Here is an 18,142-nt window from a genome sequence, read left to right on the forward strand (position 1 = left end):
ACTGACCTTCCGTGGGGCCTTGTCTGGTGGAGGGGGTCAGGACTCCCCAGCCCAGGTGCCTCTGCCCTTGGCCTGGTGAGTGTCCCACCCACAGCACCTGCCCCATTCCCCAGGGGCGCCTGGCCTGCAGAAGTGTCCAGGCGAGATGTGTGTGTGTGCAGCGGAGCCCCAAGCCCCAGCCACGTCCTTCAGACATTGCCCAAGAGGCTGTCCCTCAGAAGTGCCCTGCTCTGCCCTCCCAGGTGCTGGAGGCACACAGGCCCACTTGTGCCCACCTGTGTCCCAGCTGCTCCTGCACATGTAGGAGGGAGCAAGGGCCTCTAGAATCCTGGGCACTAGGACAATGGGCACAGGGCCAGGTGCCCAGTGGGCACCTCTGCAGGGAGCTGGGGTGGGGATGGGAGCCGAGAGTGTCCTCGTGGGGTGGCACCAGGGCCCAGACAAGAGAGCCCAGGAATGCAGGCCCTCTGGGCTCCTGGCAGGGCAGCAGCCAAGGAGAGCTGTCCCCTGAGGCAGCCTGAGGAGGCACAGGGCAGCCACACGGGGGCTGGGAGGACCAGGGGCCCTGCAGGGCAGGAAGGGGCCTGCCCCTTGGAAGCCTCCTGCCCAGCATGACACCCAGCACACGACTGACCAGGAGCTGAAGCTAGCCTACCACCTGCCATCTCTCCCCAGGACCCCAAAGGGCCCAGCCAATATTGTTTAGGACACAGGTCCTAGGCCAGCCTGCCCTGCCCACCGTGCACCACCTGCTGGGCCCAGACAGGCCACCAGCGTGACCTCCCACCCAGTAAGGCCTGGCCAGCTCTTTCCAGGCTTGGGCTAAGGTCTCGGTTACCCCCTGCCCACCCCAGGAAGCTCCCTGCTTCCCACACATAGCTCTGCACCAGGTCTGCCCAGCGCTGGCTCCGCAGCCTCTGGGGTCTCCCCGACACCATCCTCCCCTCTCCAGACCAAAACTCCACCAGGCAGCAGCCGAGGCCTGTCCTGCCTGGACGTCTGCTTGTTACCAGCTGTGGGCCACCTGGAACCACCCCGTACCCGCAGTCACCAGGGCCAGGCCTCCCTAGCATCTGCCAGCCAGCCACAGATGGCCCCTGTCACCCTGTGTGGCTTCTCCCAGGGCCGGTCCCAGTGTCCTCAGGACAGCAGTGAGCCCGGCCTGGGGAGTCAGGGGCCAGGGGCCACGTCCTGTGCTGCATGGGGGTCCACAGGAGGGCAAACCAGCACCCGCCAGCCCCCTGGAGAGACCACATGCCACTCCAAGCAGCCCCCTGCCGCTGGAGGGCACAGGGTGATGGCTGCTGGGGAGCCAGCTGCCCCCCGCACACCAGGACCAAGATGGATTCCTGAGGAGAGCGACGGTGACCTGGGCTGGTCCCACCCCAGCTCCCACAGGCCATCAAGAAGCCCCAGGAAGTGAAGCCCAGAAGGCACACCCCTGAGCCAGGGGTGGGGTCTGGCCAAGTGCACAGGGTGCAGGTGTGCAGCTGGGCCCACACAGCGCCAGCCAGAACCCCAGGCCCCATGCTGCTACTGGAGCAAACCTGGTGAGCCTCCCCAGAGGAGACGCACACCACCAGACCCAGGTAGAAACAGCACAGAGGAACAGGATGCACACTGCTTTAACAAAATAAATTAAATATAGGAGGCTTCAGCTCAAATGCTACATGAAGTCACAGAGGCACAGGCTACCTTGGGCAGGGTCGGTGGGTGTGGACACCAGCAAGGCAGCAAGGCCGGGCCAGAGTCCTGTGGCCCAGCCCTCCTCCATCTCTTAAACATAAATATCAAGGCCCCCTCTCTGGGAGTGGGAGAGGAAGCAAGTCCCCTGCCAGCCTCAGCTGCTCTGCCCACCAGGCCAGGGTGCTGGCGGACACTGGGCACCCAGGGTGGCAGAGGCAGACACGGCCACCAAGCTGGGCAGGTACACAGGTGGAGGTGTGAGAGTGACCCTGGCCACGAGACCTTCCCCACAGCACAGGGAGAGGCCTTGATCTACGAGCTGTGGCTACAAGACACCACGAGACACACTGCTCGTCTTCCCGAGGGCGGCGTGTCCCCGGTCTGCACACGTGTCCCTGGTGTGTCCCCTGGTCTGCACGTGCGTCCCTGCTGTGTGTCCCCTGCTGAGCATGTCCCTGGTCTGCACGTGTCCATCGCCAGCGCGTCTCTGTGCACAGCCAACACGTGTGCCTCACACAGGGACCGGGTGCTGCCTCTCTCCCCAGCCCGACCTGTGTCCCTCCCAGCCTCCCTGCCCGCCGTGGACACGGCATGCAAGCTGGCAGCCGTCTAGCACTGGTAGTGGACGTGCTGGTGCTGGTGGACCTTCCCCTCCACGTGGGCGTGCGTGTGCGAGTGCGTGTGCGTGTGCACGTCCGTGTAGAGCCTGGAGTACAGTGTGGGGCCGGCAGGCGCTCCCGAGCCCAGCAGGTGCGGGGGGGCGCCTGGGGACCCATGCTCCGCACACAGCCCCGCGGCCAGGGCAGGCGTGTCCTTGTCACCACTGCCACGGTCCCGGGGCGCCCCAGGGGGACGGTGGCCGGGCACCGGGGGTGCAGACACAGGAGCACAGGGCTTCTTCTTGGCCTGGCAGAGCCACAGCAGCACAGTGCCCAGGATGAAGACGGCGCCGGCTGGGATGCCGATGACCACAGGCCAGGGCAGGCCGGTGGTTGAGGACGAGGGGGCCACAGGTGGCCCCGGCGGCTTGGGGTCTGCAAGAGAGACGGGAAGGGCTTGGGAGGGCAGCATCAGGCGTGGACAGCCCCCGGGGCCCCTGCCCGCCCCCGGGCCGGAGGGAGCACCCACCCCAGCGGGCAGCTGTGAGCCCCAGCGGGCGTGGGCTGGCCGCACCTGGCAGCACGGTGAGGAAGGCGCTGCGGAAGCTGTAGCCCATGGTGTTGGCGCCCAGGCAGATGTACATGCCCGCGTCGTCTTGGCGGGCGTGCGCGATAAGCAGCTTGTTGAGGTAGGAGCCGTCGGGCCGTGACCACACGTCGCCTGTGGGCAGCACCACGAACTTCTGGCCGCCCACGTCGATGGTGGAGTTGTGGCGGCCCTCGGCGCCGTACTCCACGCGCTTCAGCCACTGGATCACCGGCCGCACGTCACTGCGCACCTTGCACTGGAAGGAGGTGGAGCCCCCGAAGTCCACGGTGGTGTTCACGGGGTGCGAGCCCGTCAGCACGGGCTTGGAGCGGGTCCGCTCTGCGCAGGGACGGGCGGTTGGCCAGCTCCTTGGCCCTGATGGGCACACCCACCACCCACCCACCCCGCACTCACGGATGACGTCCACTTTGTAGGTGGCGTTGATGGCGCCTGCCCGGTTGGACACTCGGCAGGTGTACTTGCCGCTGTCCTCAGGACGCAGGTTCTTCAAACTCAGGGTCCACTTCTTCTTCCTGTGCTCGCTGGCCTCCGGCCGCGTCAGAGCCTGGTCATCCTTCATCCACATGATGTCAGGCCGGGGGTGCCCACTGGCCACACACTTGAGCCGCACAGAGCTGCCCACGGGCCGTGCGATCACCCGGCGCCGCATCTTGGAGGGCTGGGTGAAACGGGGCCGTGCTGCGGGGCAGGGTGTGGTCAGGGCGGTCAGGGCACCAGACGGGCACCGCCCCGCCCCGGGCAGATGGTGACGCCCGGCCCACGCTCACCCCACTGCTGGCTGGCAGGGTCCTCCTGGCCCCCTGAGGAGCCGCTGGGCCCTGGGCTCTCCCTCCCTGGGCTGACGTCGTCTGCAGAGAGAGGGGGCCGCAGGAGGCAGTGAGAGGGCGCCCCACACGCCCCCGCTGGGGGGGCCCTGGAGCCCAGGCGGGGCTGTGGACACACCCTCAGCTCAGAACCCAGGGACAGCTGGGCAAGGGCCCCGGTCTGCTGCCTGCGTGCAGGTGACCCTGACAGGCACGGGTGTGTGTGCAGGGCCACCCTCCCCCAGGCTCCAGGGGTCTGCAGGCCCCGGGAGAGGAGGGGTGGGCCAGCCAGCAGCTGCGGTAACCCTAGCCCACATCAAGGGGCCGAGGGCTTGGTGAGGAGACGTGGCTGACATTCCACCCGGCCACCGTCCCTCTGCGAGGACAGTGGGGTGTGCGTGGTATTCCCACTCCACAGCAGAGGCCCCTGGGCCTCGGGAGTGCCAGGGGCAGGGCCTGCCGAGGAATGTCCCTCCATTCGCCTGCAGCAGCAGCCGTGTCCACTGAGCCTGGGACCCGGGGCCGGGCTGTCAGGCTGCCACCCTGGACGGCCACTGAAACTGGGCCAGCCTGGGCCCCACACCGGGGACCAGACGGGAGGGGCAGGGCACTAGTGCCCGGTACCAACATGTGGAGGGCGTGTCCCTGGGACACCTGTCCCTTCCCCAGTGCCCAGGCCCCAGGGCAGAGAACAGAGAGGCCACTCGCTTCCCGGCGGTCCCTCTGAACTCTGAAACCCGATCCTCAACGCCATGTCCACGCCAGGCGCACCCTGCCAAGCCCGGGCCTGAGGGGGGCCCTGCAGTGGGACCACCGCCTGGGGCCCCCGTCTCCACCCTGCTGCCTGGAGGAGGCCGAGGAGCAGGAGAGGTCCAGCTGCCAAGGCCGGCGCGTCCTGGGTCCTGTCCACATCCTGGAGGGCCGAGCGCAGGCTGAGCAAAGAGGGCAGGGCCACGCAGGCCCACGCTGGCTCACCTGGCCCAGGCGTGGTCCCCAGGTGCACACCCCCCTACACGCCCCGGCCCGCCACCTCTGGCCCACGCTAACTGACCCATCACGACGAGAGTGTAGTTGACGCTGAGGCTGCCGAAGCCATTGGTGGCCTTGCACACGTACACGCCCGCATCCTCCGCCTCCACCTCCTTCACCTTCAGCCCCTGGGGCAGCACCCGGAAGCGGCTCCAGCCGCTGTGGATCGTGCGGCCGTCCTTGGTCCACATGGTCAGCGGTGGTGGGTCCCCCTCTACTGGGCACAGCAGCCGCACAGTGCGGCCCAGTCGGGCCACCTGCCGTGGGACTACCTTGTCTGCCATTCTCGGAGGGCCTGTAGGAGACCAGAGGGCTTGGTCAGGGAGGGGGCGTGTGAGGGGACAAGGGCTCTCCCTGCCTGGCTCCACCCGCACTTCACTCAGGAACCGCAAGAAGGCAAGGGCGGCCCCAGGCGCAGGCCCCTGGACTACAGCAGCCCATGTCCACCAGGGCCCGGGGTCACCCACCCAGCTCCTCGCCTGGGCAGCCTCCAGCACCCAGTGGCAGGGTCCCTGTGAAGGAAGAGGAGGAAGGGGCCCCAGAGGGGTGGGACAGCCTGCTTCACAACCCCTCCTGGAGTTCAACTCAGAGAGCAGGGCCGTCGCCTGTCACAGGGCGGGAGCCAGGGCCCCAGGCCAGCGAGGACAAGGTCCTCAGGACAGGCGCAGGTGAAGGCTCCCGGCTGGGCATCTCCATCCTAGGGCCTGCCCAGGCCTGGGCAAGGGGCAGCAACCTCACAGCCTCCACAACTGGTGGGCACGATGGTCAGCTGGAGTTGCCACTTGCAGGAGAGCCAGGTGTGCCCAAAGTGGTCACTGCTGTGCGTGCCTGTGGGCAGGCTGTGCGCCCAGTCTCCATGGCCACTCCCTCTGTCTCAGTTCCTGGGCAGCATCAGTAAGGAGGCCCAGAGAGCCAGCCCTGGTGTGGCGTCACAGGACGGGCCTGAGGCAGAGGCCCAGGCTCCACTGGCTGCCCCTGGGGAAGGCTTGTCCTGGGCTGGCACCCCTTGCCCATGCACCCCACCCCAGCCAGCCTCCTCCCCACCAACCCCAGTCAGGTGCCTGTGGGTTGAACTGCAGGGACAGGTAACCACTGGCTGGGAACCAGGGTCCAGAGCACAGGATGTGTGGGCGTTGGAAACATGGGACTATGGGCAGGAGGCACCTCTGGGAAGGGAGGCTGAGCCAGGGTGAGGACCACAGAGGCTTGGGACCTTCTGTGTGTTGCCCCTTCAGGCACCTCACCATCTGCACCCCTGAACCAGGAGAGACACCACGAGGAAGCTGTCCACCCATTCTGCGACCACCCCGGCCAAGATCATCCCTGCCCACCAGGTTGGAGGTGCAGGGAGGCACCAAGAGCACGCGGCAGCCCAGCACGGCTGCGGCGGGCCAACATTCCGTGGCCAGCTGGAGCTGCTTTAGAGCAGTTACCAGCTGAGTGCTGCAGCCTGCGGCGGGCCCAGGCGTCCTCAGACAGGGCTCTCCTCCTCTCCACAGGTGGGCGAGCCCAGGGAAGGGGCTCCCGGGCAGCAGGGCGGCGTCCCCAAGGCGGCTCTCCCAGCACCCACTAGCACCTGCTCTCCAGCCACACCCGCCCAGCCCAGCCCTCCTGCCTTTCTGGGACACTTCAGGCCCACCTCTCCCTCTCTCACCGCTGTGGGTCCCCACTCCCTGCCGTGGGGCCTGGGCACTGCCAACTGGGATTCCCCAGCAGCCTCTCCTCACCAGCCTCCCCAGTCCCCTCGGAAGGGGAGAGAGAAAGGTGGCAAGGAGCTGCAGCTGCCTCCCCACTGACCTCACTCCCATGGCCCAAGTGCAGTTGTCTCAGGGACGGGCACCCCCAGCTCACGGCAGGAGGGACCACCAGGCCCACAGACACATGGGCTTCCGAGGCCCCTCCCCAGCCCTCTCAGGGTCCCAGCCCCATTCCCAGGCAGACCCTGCCCACCACCTGTCACTATCTGAAATTCCACCATTCACAGGACTCCCCGGTTGCAGGACAATGAAGGAGTGGCCAAGGTCCTGCTCTGGCCACCCCAGCTGGCCCAGTGCCCAGGGTCTCCTGGACAGATACCCGCACACAAGGCAGCACACACAGGTGTGCACAGGCATACGCACACATGACTGTCAAGGGAGCCTGGGGCTGCCTGGGAGCTGCCCACAGTCAGGCTGCTGCGGACCCCAGTCCTGGGAAGAGCTGCCCTGCTGCACCCTGGAGGGTCCGCCCTGCCCAGGCCCTCCCTGCCCCTCAGAAGGAAGAGAAGCCGGGGAAGGATGCACATATGGGCAGGAGCCAGAGGGTGGATGTACAGAGGGCTAGGTAGGGACCCCTGCCGGCCGTTACTGCTGGGAAGAGAGGCAGAGCCAGTGACACCGATGGCTGGAAGCACGGCCCCCAGGGCCAGCCTGCACACAGCGCCGGGGAACAGGCTGGCAGCAGCCTGGCCAGGAGCCAGCCTCATCCTAAAGCACACAGTGCCCCACCGGCCCTGCCCACATCCACCGTACCCCACACACAAGGCCCGCAGAAGCCTGGCTCCCAGAGTCCTGGGAATAGAGCCTGCAGGCTGGCCGCCTCGGTTCTATATTTAGCTTAGGAGACACAGCCTCACTGTTCCACCTGGACTGGCTGGAGGACCACTCAGCCAGTGAGGAAACTGAGGCAAGACCTGAGGGCCACAGGCAGCAAGGGTACCCCACATTCTGCCTCAGGACAGCTTGGTTGGGAGGCAGCTCTGGGTCAGGGGCTGGGGTCAGCAGTCATGCCCTGAGCCCAGCCAGGGTGCCTGCCTGAACCCAGGTCCTCCAGGAGCTCCCAGCTTGCAGAGTGTGCAGTCAAGGCCCCAAGGAGGCACAGCGCAGGCAGGATGCAGATGCTGTGCAGAGGGGGAGAAAGAGGGTGTGCTGCTTTTCTGATGGGGGCAGTGGGGAATGGACACGGGAGGGTCAGACCTGCTCCAGCATGGGACACAGGAGGCTCTGCCCCAAAAGAAAGCCCACGTGAGGTGGGCACACAGAGCTGCACACACACCGGCTGCCTGCGGGGATGAGGGTCAGGCCCTAGGGAAAGGGCTAAGGCCTGACCCTCTTGCTGGAGCTGCCCGGCAGCACTCGGAACCTAGAAGCCCAGGTCAGATGGGCCCAGCAGAGTCAGGCACTCACCCCACCTCTTCAGAGCCCAGCCCAGCCCAGTCAGTCAGCTGGGATGCTTGACCCAGTGGGGACCACAGAGGAGCTTCTAGGCAGAAGGCATGCTGGGTCTGTGCGGGAGCCATGGCATCAGGGTCAAGATGCCTGGCTGGAGGTGGCACCCAGGGGAACAGGCCCCTCTCCAGGTCCGGGAGTGGAGTGGGTACCAGAATATAGAGCAGCCCTCCACCCCAGGACCCCACCTGCTGACCTGAACTTCCTTTCCAGAGGGGCTGCTCTAGGTGTGGGCACAGATCTGTCCCCTGGGCACCATGCAGGTGTGAGCGTTTGAGACCCAGCTCAAGCCCAGTTTGGTGCCCAGCAAGCCCCAGGAATTTCCAGCCTGGAAGGAATCCTCTGGCCAGGCAGTGGGCCTAGCTATGGGGTAGGGTCAACTAGCCAGAAGCCTGTAGGCCCCCTCCTACAGGAGAAAGTGGCCTGTAGGGGACTCAGGAAGCATACTCCAGCCAGAAAGCTGAGGAGAAGCAGGCCCAGCAGAGCCCTCTGCCACCCTGTACCAGGCATCTGCCCAGCCACGGCCAGGTGTGAATCTCTGCAGCTGGTACCCCAACTCCCAAGGCACTGCCCTGGGCCTCTGGGTACAAGGGTGTTACAGCCCTCATCACCCACACATGGTCACCCATACCTGGGGCCCCGGCTCAGGAGTGAGGTGGGAAATCCAGATACAAGTTCCCCAGGGCCAGCACCCACCCTGGGAAGACAAACAAGAGCAGGGCCATTCCCAGGAGGGAAGACAGAGGTGACTGTCATAGGCCCAGCTGCCCACGAGGTATCTGGGGCCAGGTTCTGCCCATCTCTGAGTGGCCCAGACACAAGCAGGTCACACGCACAGTGCACACACACACGTGCACCGGACACATGTGCACAGGCCCAGGGCCAGTTGCCAGGAGCCCAGGACACCCTGGGGGTCAGGCCCACGGGATCTGCCGCTGAACTGGTAGGACCCGCAGGACAGGTGGTTGCCCCAGAAACCAGGCCGTTCTGGGCATGGCAGAGGGAGGCTGTGCCGGCAAACTGGCTGGAGCGGCTGGCCCTTCTGCTGCCCAGCAGTGGCCACCAGGCAAGACAGCAGGCTTGGGTGGCCGGGGGGCTGAAGATGGCACCTGGCCTTCAGGTCTACGTTCCCCTGGGAGCTGTGGATGGGCACACCTGTGGACTCAAGGCTCCCAGACACTTCACATGCAGGGAGCACCAATGTCACCAGATGGGGCCCCTCCCTGGAGGGGTACACGCACACTGCCCACAGCATAGTGCCACAGTACCTGCCCAGGGGTGTCCCAAAGACCCAGGCCACCCGGTCCCATGTCCAAACCTTAGCAGGCCCACTAGACATTGAGTCACCCCTCCCCCTCACCATCCCACAATGCCAACCAGATGGGCCACATCCTAAACTCAGGTACTATGGCAGCCACCCAGAGGGGCCCATCCGCTGCACAGCCCTGACCCTAGCCCAGCAGCCTCCAATCTCAGACCTGTCAACAGGCTGTTTCCTGACTTCTGGGTCAGAGGTCAGGTGTTAGGCTGACATGTGATCCCTTCCAGGGGCTCTTAGCCCGCGGGTAGGACCAGGGGAGCAGTCTAGGCATTCTGGACACTGCCAGCCTGGGTGCTGCTCACGTGACCAACTCCTCAAGGGCAGGCCGAGGATGTGTGGGTGTCAGGCAAGTGAGCTGCCCTGGTGGGACTGGCCAGGTCCCTGAAGGGTACAGGGTGCAGCCGCCACACAGGGCCACACAGTGCCACACTGTGCCACCGGCAGCCAGCGTGTGGCAAAGGGCTGGAGCCCCACAGGCACCCTGGGACTCTGCGGGGTAGGCTGCAGGGAGCAGAGGAGACACTGGACAAGGAACCCAGGTTCCCTGAGGCACTCCTTAGGTGTCACCATGCTCCCAAGGGCCTGGGCCTCCCCTGCTTGCCAGTCCTGCTCACAGGCCAGGGCAGCACAGAGCTCCCTCCCCACCCACTACCCAGGGCCCCGTCACTGTCTCCACAATCCCGGGCCAGTTCACATAAATCTCTCAAGAAATAAACTCTCTGGGCAGGAAGAAGAGGGGTCCTGCTTCCTGCCAAATGGGGAGCCCTCTGAACACTCCCAGGCGGGCAGAGACCCCTGGCTGAGGCTGCCTCCTACTCTTGAAGGACACAGCTCTCCTAGGCCTGCCTGGCCCCACCCCAAGAAGCCCATTCTACTCCCACACCCTGCTCTGCCCCCACCCAGCCATCCTGGATTGTGGACACCTGGGGCTGCAGCCCCTACTCTCCTCTACCCAAGGACAGTCAGGCTGGGTACTCTGAGGCCTGGACAAGAGTGTGAAGTGACCACCAGGAGGAGTGGGTGGCAGAAATGGGAGGGCATCCCCCAGGTGTGGGGACAGTGGCCTGGGCACACCTTTTTCTCCACCCACTGGGGCAGTCACCAAACAAAGCACAGAATGGGGCAGAGGCTACCAGCATGGGCCAGGCACCAGGCCTTGGCTGCATGGCAGGCAGGTGGTCAGCTGCGTGGGCAAGCCCATGGGGCCATGGCCCACTGCCCCCAGCACTGTCAGCAAAGCCTGAGGTGGGGGCAGGCAGCTTGAGGCTGGAGGCCTCAGCTGGGGAAAAACCAACATTTCCCCAGTCAGGGCCGCGCACAGGGCAGAAGGGCTGAAAGGCAGCTCTGAGCCTGGAGGCCCAGCTCTCCCGCACAAAGGACAAAGGAGCTAGCCAAAGGCGACTTTGTTCCGACCCCCTCCCCTGAAGGGGACAGCAATTCATTTCCCCTTGCAGGAGTAGGGGCCAGACGTGAATGGGGAGGCTGGCCCACAGCCCCCCACAGTGCCTGGGCCCTACTCCCACACGCCCAGATCAGATTCAGCTGCACCCTGGTCAGCCACCGCAGACCAAAGGAGGCCTCCTGCGACCAGGCCAGTGGCAGAGGTCAGCGCTGCACACCACTCTGACCATCGCCCATCAGCCTCCGTGTCCATCGTCCAGAACACGCCAGCCCTGCGGCACTGGTGGCCACGGCAGGCACTCTGACCATGGGTCAGGGCCAGTTTGCCCTAAGTATGGCGGCTGGGTCCAGAGGGCAGAGGGCCGGCTGCTCAGTCTGACCCCCAGGCTGTCCTTGCAAGAGCTCAAAGCAGCACTTCTCAGAAGGCCCAACTGGACTTCTCTCAAAGCTCTGCACATAAGGTATTTCACTTCAAACTTCGAGTCCCCACTGCAAGAAGTAAAATGGAATGGAGAACGCCAAACCCTATCTTTGTTCAAATATGAGAAAACACTCTGAGACAAACCCACCAAGATTGTGAAACTTTGGGCAAAGGGGAACTTTTAAGGCAGGATCTGGATCTGGAGACGTACCCGTTCCAGAGACTGCACCACCCCAGGGAAAGAGCTTTACAAAGCAGCCCCATGCCACAGCCACTCCAAGGCCCCCGGAGGGTCCAGGCTGACCTGCTCCTGAGGAGTGGAACACACAGAGGACTCACCCCTGCAGTCCAGGCTGGGCCTGGAGGGGAAATGAGCACCACTCAGGAAACACAGTCCTCCCCACCTCCACCCCAAACCACAGAGGCCCTTGCCTTGGAACGCAGCTCCTCCTGGCTCCCTAGTGCTGCCAGGGCCGGATATGAGGTGCAGCCCCAAGGCCGCAGCCAAGGGGCACAAGGGGGGTGGGGGTGGCTCCTCAGGGTCCCTCAGCAAAGGGGCAGGCCCTGCCCACCCACTGCGATCCACCAGTCAGCCTCAAAGTCTGGCCAGTGACCATGTCAGGCTAGGCCTCCAGAGCCTCTGGCTGAGTGGTCAGAGAGCAGGCAGGTGCAAAGATGGGGGAGTCCAAGCAGATAAAAGAGGAATCCAAGCCTGGGTCACTGGCTGTGGTGGGGCTTACCCGGCATGGCCTGAGTACCCGTGGTGCCCTGGGCACTGCCCAGCCCTGCCCCTCCTGGGCAGCCCCCACCCTCCAGCCAGCCAGTCCCCAGCAGGCGGCGGGCGGGGGGGTTGTACGGTGGCATAAGGCCCACCTGGGTCGACGCCCGTGCCCGAATGTGGCCATATAAGGCCAGGTTGGGCTCGGTGCGCTCACTGGGTGGTGGGGGAGGGGTGCAAGGCCTCAGAGGACTGGTGGACAGAGCAAGGACGATCCTGAGTGGTCAACACACCCACAGGGCTGGCCTGGCCACAGTCCCACCTAACCATGGGGGAGGCCAGCAGTGCCCTCCTGATCCTGAACATGGCGGACAGGAGTCTGCAGACATGCGACACCCATCAGCTGCGGATGCCCCTTGCCGGGGCAGGTCCAGGGTCAGAGCTGCCCACTTGGACAGGAGATGGATGAAGCGGTGCCCAGGTCACAGTGTGGCATATGTTACACAGGCAGTGGGTGACCCTGAAGCCTGGTCTGCAGGTGTTGCCTCAAGCTCGGCCCTACAGCAACGCTGGCCCTCCTGTTCTACAGACCCTGCCTCCTCTCTGCTTCTACCATGTACCGCCTGCTGGGGGCCACGAGGCCCAAGGTCCCCGGCTGGGCTGATTGGGAGGCTAGGTCAGGAAGAGTCTCACATGGCAAGAATGTGACATCACCAATGTCTCCCTTAAGTTGGTCTGACAACTCTGGGGGTCTCTGCAAGTTTCCCAGACCCAACTGGGTATCATGTGGCCACAAACAGTCCACTCCCCAATAATCCACAGGGTGACTAGCTGCCCTCCATTGCAGGTATGTGTGGAAGTGTGTCCGGTGGGAGGGGGCGGGGAACGATAGGAACCCACCTGGCCAGCAAGCCAAGTGATACTGGAGCCCTTCAGGTGAGCTGGGGGTACCACCAGGGTAAGCCTGGGGAACCCCAGGGGTGAGCTGAGGTGACCAGGAGGGTGAGGGGGCCTGATGAGGTGGGGCACGCAGGGTGGAGCGGCGCGTGCCAGGCGGGCACTGTGGCAGGGTTCAGGGCTGGCGGGAAAGGGGCGGCGCTGCCGAGGCCAGGGCGCGGGCTGGGCGCCAGGACTCACCTCGAGCGGCAGCCGCCGGCGGGAGGGCCCCCAGCAGCAGCAGCAGCGGCGGCGGCAGCAGCAGCAGCAGCAGCACGGGGCTCAGCAACATCTCGCAGGTCGCGACTAGGGTGGGGGCGCGGTCACCGGCGCAGGGCCCAGGGCCGCGAGACCCAGTAGGGCCACGGGGTCGGGGTCTGGCCCCCCTCCGCGCCCGAGCTCCAGGCGGAGGAAGTGCGGCGGAGAGAAGCTGTGCGTATCAAAGGCAGACAAAGGGTTTACACTAATTACCGGCCGCCCCCGCCGCCCCCTCTCCAAACACCGTCTGGATTCCTGGAGCTTGTAACTGGGCCCTGCCCGCGGGACACACAACACCGAGCGGCCCCGCAGATAATCGCCTGCGCCATTAGCGGACAAATTTGCGCTGGGGGGCCCACGTGGGGTGCGGGGGGGCGGGGCGCAGGGCAGGGCCGCGGCCCGGCAGGAGCGGCGGCGGCGCGAGTCGTGGCCCCCGCCCCGCACCCGGACCGCCGCCGCCTGTCCCCACCCGCACCCCGCCCCTCCCAGCGCGCCCACCCGGGGTCCCCGGCGCGCGGCGGGGCTCACCTCGGCGGGGCTCGGCGTGAGAGCGCGCGGCGGGCGGCAGGTCAGGGCCCGGCCCGCGGGCAGCGCGCCGCGGTCATCGCCGCCCCGGGCGGCGCATCCCGCCCCCCGCGCCCCCGGGCCCGGCCTGGGGCGGGGCGGCGCTACCTGGGCGCGGGCGGCTCGGGCCGGGGCCGGGCTGGGGCGCTGGGTGCGCCGTCCGGGTCGGCAGGCGGCGAGCCGGGACGCGGGGCGGCGGGGCGAGGGGCCCGGGGCGCCGCGCCGCGAGGCGTCCTTCCCTGCGGGGCTTTGTCAACTCTCCCGGAGCGAGCGCCGAGCCCGCCGCGCGCCCCGCCCCGCACAACTTCCAGCCAATCGGCGCGCTCCGCCCCGCCCCGCGCCCCGCCCCGCCCCGAAACTTTGCTCCAATCCACGCGCGCGCTCGCTGGGCTCCAGTCTTAACCCTCGCGGTGCGGGTGGCACTGCGGGCGGGCCGCTCCCCGGGGAGCGCCCCGCCGAGCCCCGCTGCGTCCCCCGCCCGCCGGCGAGACCTTGCGCGCCACCAGAGCTGCCCAGCTCTGGCCAGCTCTGGCCGCGGCGCCCACCCCACACCTGCCCCGACGCGTGCCCAGGCCGAGTTCCCTCGGCCCCGGAGCTGGCCCTTGCCTGCGGATCTCCAGTCCCGTCGATCCTCAGCCCGGGACTAGGCGAACTGGACGGCCACAGGACGCTCCCTGGCCTGGAGGTCCGCGACCCGGGGAGTCACTGGGAGGCGAGGTGACCCCAAGCTGCTCTTGGATGGGACGGGGTCGGGGGCAAGTCTTGGGTGATGGAGGCCACAGAGGTCCTCCCCCAGGCCCCCAGCTTTCCCTAGTGCCCTTACCGAGGGCAGGTATGGTCCCACAGTCCCCCTGGAGGCTTCCCTGCCATTCACCTACTGGCGATAGTGATCACAAGGACAGCAATAATAAATAGGAGGAGGAGGAGGAGCAGCAGCAGCACTCCCTTTGGTCCTCTCTACCAGGCAGGCGCCCTGCTGTCCCCTGGTACCCATGGGAGGAACAGGCACAGAGAAGACAGGTAATTTGCCCACGGCTTGACATGGTGCAGGACCCAAGCCATCTAGCAGCACCTGCTCAGCACAGGCTCACACTGGCTCCAGGCCTCCCCACCTCCCTCCAGCACTCCACCCTGAATCCTCTCTGGCATGAGTGGCCAGCCAATCTCCCCATGGTGTCTCCTCCACGTCACTGTGTCAGAATCAAGAGCCTTTACATGGTGCCCCCAGATTTCTCAACACAAAACCCATCACCTCTGAGGCCCTGGAAGCCTGGGGCCTACCCACCAGCAGTGTCTCCTGTCCCTCCACTCTGGCCAAATCGCCCTCCCCTGGGGAACTTCTGCATGCTCCAGGGACCTCTGCCTGCTGCTCTTCCCTCAAGAACCATGATGGGAACAGCCTATCCTCTCTGGGCTCAGGGGCCCCCTCTTCAGGAAGCCTTCCAGGGAAGACTAAGCTGGGGAAGGCCTTGAAGGTCAGTGTGTCCAGTCCAGAATCCTGTGTCTCAGCCAGTTGGTAGGTGGGTGGAGGCAAGCCCATGGCACCCTGGGTTAAGGTCTAGGCCCCCACGGGCAATCCTCCCAGGCATGTAGGAGGCCAGACGGAACCCCAGGGCCCTATTTCATAAGCAGTCCACAGATCCTGCCTCTGGGGCACCTGAGGACTGTTGGGCTGAGGCTGGGCCTCACAGACAGGTGTTCCAGAACAAAACAGGCAGGTGAATGGAGAAGTCTGGGTTAGCATGAGGTAGGGCTAGACTTCACAGACAGATTTGCGAGGAGACACCACCCAAGCGTGAAGAGCTCCAACAGGTGTGCAGCTGCTAAGGGCAGTGTTTGTAAAGGTGGCTCTGAAGTGCCGGGTGACCCGAAGTAGGAGTTGGCCCGGTAGGGCGGGGATAAGGTGGGCAGTGGGGAGGGGTCGTGGACAGGTGCAGCGACCAGAGTGTGTAGAAACAAGCAGGCCTGCCCCCAGTCCTCTGTCCCCTTACGTGGCTCACAGCCCCGCGCCTCCCACCTACTACCCCACCTACACCCCGTTCCTCCCACTCTCCCACCCCCTGACCCTTACCCCCTCCCACCCCCTGCTCCTCCAGCCCCTTCACCTGCTCCCCCCTCCCATCTCCTGCCCGCTACCCACCACGTCCCCTACACCCAGTCCCTCCCACCCTGTACTCCTGGAGCTCCTGGCTTCTCCAGGCCCCTCCCCGCCCCTCCCCTCCCCTCCCCATGCTCCCCGCCCCGCCCTGCGGGCGCTCGGCTCTGGCGGCGCGGGGACCCGCTGCCCCCTGGCGGAGGCGCAGGGCGCGGCGGCTCCCCGGGGTTTGACGGCCCCGCCCCGCCACGTCGAAGTCCGCAGACCGCGCAGCGTCCGGTTGGGCCGAGGCCGCTGGAGCCCTGGGCGCTGCCACCTCCCGCGACCTGTTGTGACGGGGTCCCGGAACACGGAACCAGTGTGGCCCGTGCAAGCCCTGCCCCTTTAAAAGTGAAACCTAGGGCGAGGCTGCTCCCTGGGCCTAGCACCCGGTCTTCGAGCTGACCCCATTGCATTACCATGGGGCTTGCGCGAGTTTCTGGCTCCCACCTGTCTGCGCAGGTAAGCCCCGTAAATCTTAATTCGCTCCTTATGTGCCCTCTTTCTGCAGGGGCGTGCTGGCCCCTGGCTCTGCAAGTGGAAGGCCAAGACCCCCGTGGGTCTCTAGCTTCAAAGTGAACTTTCAGAAGTGGAAATGAAGTGCCTCCTACGAAAAAGGCAGATGTGGCTGATGGCAAAGCTGTGAGGTGCCGCCTGCCTCGACAGTCCACTCCGGTGAAGCAAGCCTGCCGCAGGGCAGGCATCGCGCTGCAGAAGTCCCAGCGCAGGCAGCACCTGGTCCCCACAGGAGAAGGTAGGCAGGTGGGGGAAAGAAGAAATCTGAGAAAAAATGGCCAGAATTTTCCCAAAGGTGATGGTGAAAACATGAACCCACAGCCAAGAAAAGCTGACCAGACATGAGTGCAGAAGAAAAGCCAAGCAACCTCAGCATCAAGATGCTGGAAACCAGTCGAGGAGAGGGTAACAGAAGGGCAGTTCCCAGAAGAGAGGCCTTTCGCGCAGAGTGGCAGAAGATGTCCGTTGGAGCTGCCACACACAAACCAGGCGAGGAGATGCCTGCATCTTCAGCACCTGGAAAAGAGACCTGGCAAGCCAGCATGCCCGCCCAGCAAAGGTGCTGTTTAAAAACAAAGGAGACACCAGGACTTTTTCAGACATATGAAGCTGAAAGAGTTCATCGCCAGCAGATCTGCATGAAAGAAGTGTTAAAGGATGTCCTTTAGGCAGAAGAAAGCGATGCCCAGAGGGAACCTGCATGTGCATGCCAAGAGGAGCCCTGGAAATAGAGACCACACCAGTAACTAGGGCTGGGGACGTAGCTCAGTTGGTAGAGGGCTTGCCTCGAATGCACAAGGCCCTGGGTTCCATCCCCAGCACCAAAAAGAAAAATGAAACTACACCAGTGACTGTAAATAACATGGTCTGGGTGGGGTTGAAGCTCGGTGGTCGAGTGCTTGCCTAGCACATGTGTTCTGCCTCAGCACCACATAAAAATAAGTAAATTAGGTATTGTGTCCATCTACAACAAAAATATTTTCTAAAAAAAAGAGCATGGTCTTATGTAAGTCTCCGTAAAAATGCTGTTTAAAGCAAAAACAATAGTGCATTGAGAGGCTCATGCCATGTGAAAACCTGAAGTGTAGATGCCAGCAGAACAAGGGCTGGAGATGGAGAGGAATGCAGGGCTTGCATGCACCTGAGGCCACGGACACCCTGTGACCCTGGACCACAGCTGGTTGGATATGTCAGGCATAAGACCAGTCATGGCACCACAGGCCTGTGGTCCAGCTGCTCAGCAGGCTGAGGCAGGACGGTGGGCAATCCAGGAGTTTGATGCCAGCCTGGGCTAGACAGGGAGACCCCATCTCGAAAAAAAAGATGTTTAGTATAAATCCTAAAGCAGCCATTAAAATAACAAAGAATTCCAACTAATGGGGGGGGCAAGAAAGGAAACAAAGGGAATTAAAATATTAACCCAAAAGAAGGCAGGAAGAAAGGGAGAAAGAACAAATGAACAAGGAGGATGGAAGAGAGCAGGAGGAGAAGAGGGTCAGGTGCACATACCAATACGATAAGCTTGAATGTTCTAGATGGTCAGATTAAGGGTTGCTGTCGTGGCTCAGTGGTGGAGCACTTGCCTAGTACCTGTGAGGCACTGGGTTCGATTCTCAGCACCACATACAAATAAACAGATAAATGTGTAAGAAAAATGCGGCTCAGTTTGGGGCCCAAGGCAGCTCAGACCCTTGAATCCAGGGGAGCAAGCACTCTGGGTGCCCGGTCTGAGTTGCTGTCTGGTCCAGCCACAGCACCCAGAAAGCCATTTTGGTCATGGGGACTCACACCAGAGCTTCTGCTCCCAGAGCTGGGAGGGAGGGAGAGGGAGAAGGAGGGAGGGAGGGAGAGGGAAAGAGGGAGAAGGAGGGAGGGAGAGGGGGAGGGAGAGGGGGGAGGGAGAGAGAGGGAGGGAGAGAGAATGGCGCAGGAGCTTCTCC

At 64.4% G+C, this 18,142-nt stretch overlaps 1 protein-coding gene across 4 annotated transcripts; it reads right to left on the reverse strand.

Annotated features, from left to right (window-relative positions):
* Positions 1 to 2,101: 2,101 nt before the first annotated feature.
* FGFRL1 (fibroblast growth factor receptor like 1) lies at positions 2,102 to 14,427 on the reverse strand. Of its 4 annotated transcripts, XM_079154898.1 has the most exons (7): positions 13,517 to 13,782; positions 12,932 to 13,160; positions 4,750 to 5,022; positions 3,663 to 3,743; positions 3,289 to 3,573; positions 2,860 to 3,213; positions 2,103 to 2,720 (listed from the first exon to the last, which is right to left on the reverse strand). In XM_079154898.1, exons 2-7 carry the CDS (start codon positions 13,020 to 13,022, stop codon positions 2,296 to 2,298), a joined length of 1,509 nt encoding a protein of 502 aa, XP_079011024.1. In that variant the 5' UTR covers positions 13,023 to 13,160; positions 13,517 to 13,782; the 3' UTR covers positions 2,103 to 2,295. The 4 variants fall into 4 exon arrangements, with proteins under 4 accessions (XP_079011023.1, XP_079011022.1, XP_079011021.1 ...); XM_079154897.1 differs by lacking the exon at positions 13,517 to 13,782 and adding an exon at positions 14,376 to 14,427 and having other exon boundaries at positions 2,102 to 2,720; positions 2,860 to 3,573; XM_079154896.1 differs by having other exon boundaries at positions 2,102 to 2,720; positions 2,860 to 3,573; positions 13,661 to 13,790.
* Between the last annotated feature and the right edge of the window lie 3,715 nt (positions 14,428 to 18,142).

The sequence above is a fragment of the Sciurus vulgaris genome (assembly GCF_902686455.1).
Source record: "Sciurus vulgaris genome assembly, chromosome: 9".
In the NCBI taxonomy this organism is placed as follows: domain Eukaryota; kingdom Metazoa; phylum Chordata; class Mammalia; order Rodentia; family Sciuridae; genus Sciurus; species Sciurus vulgaris.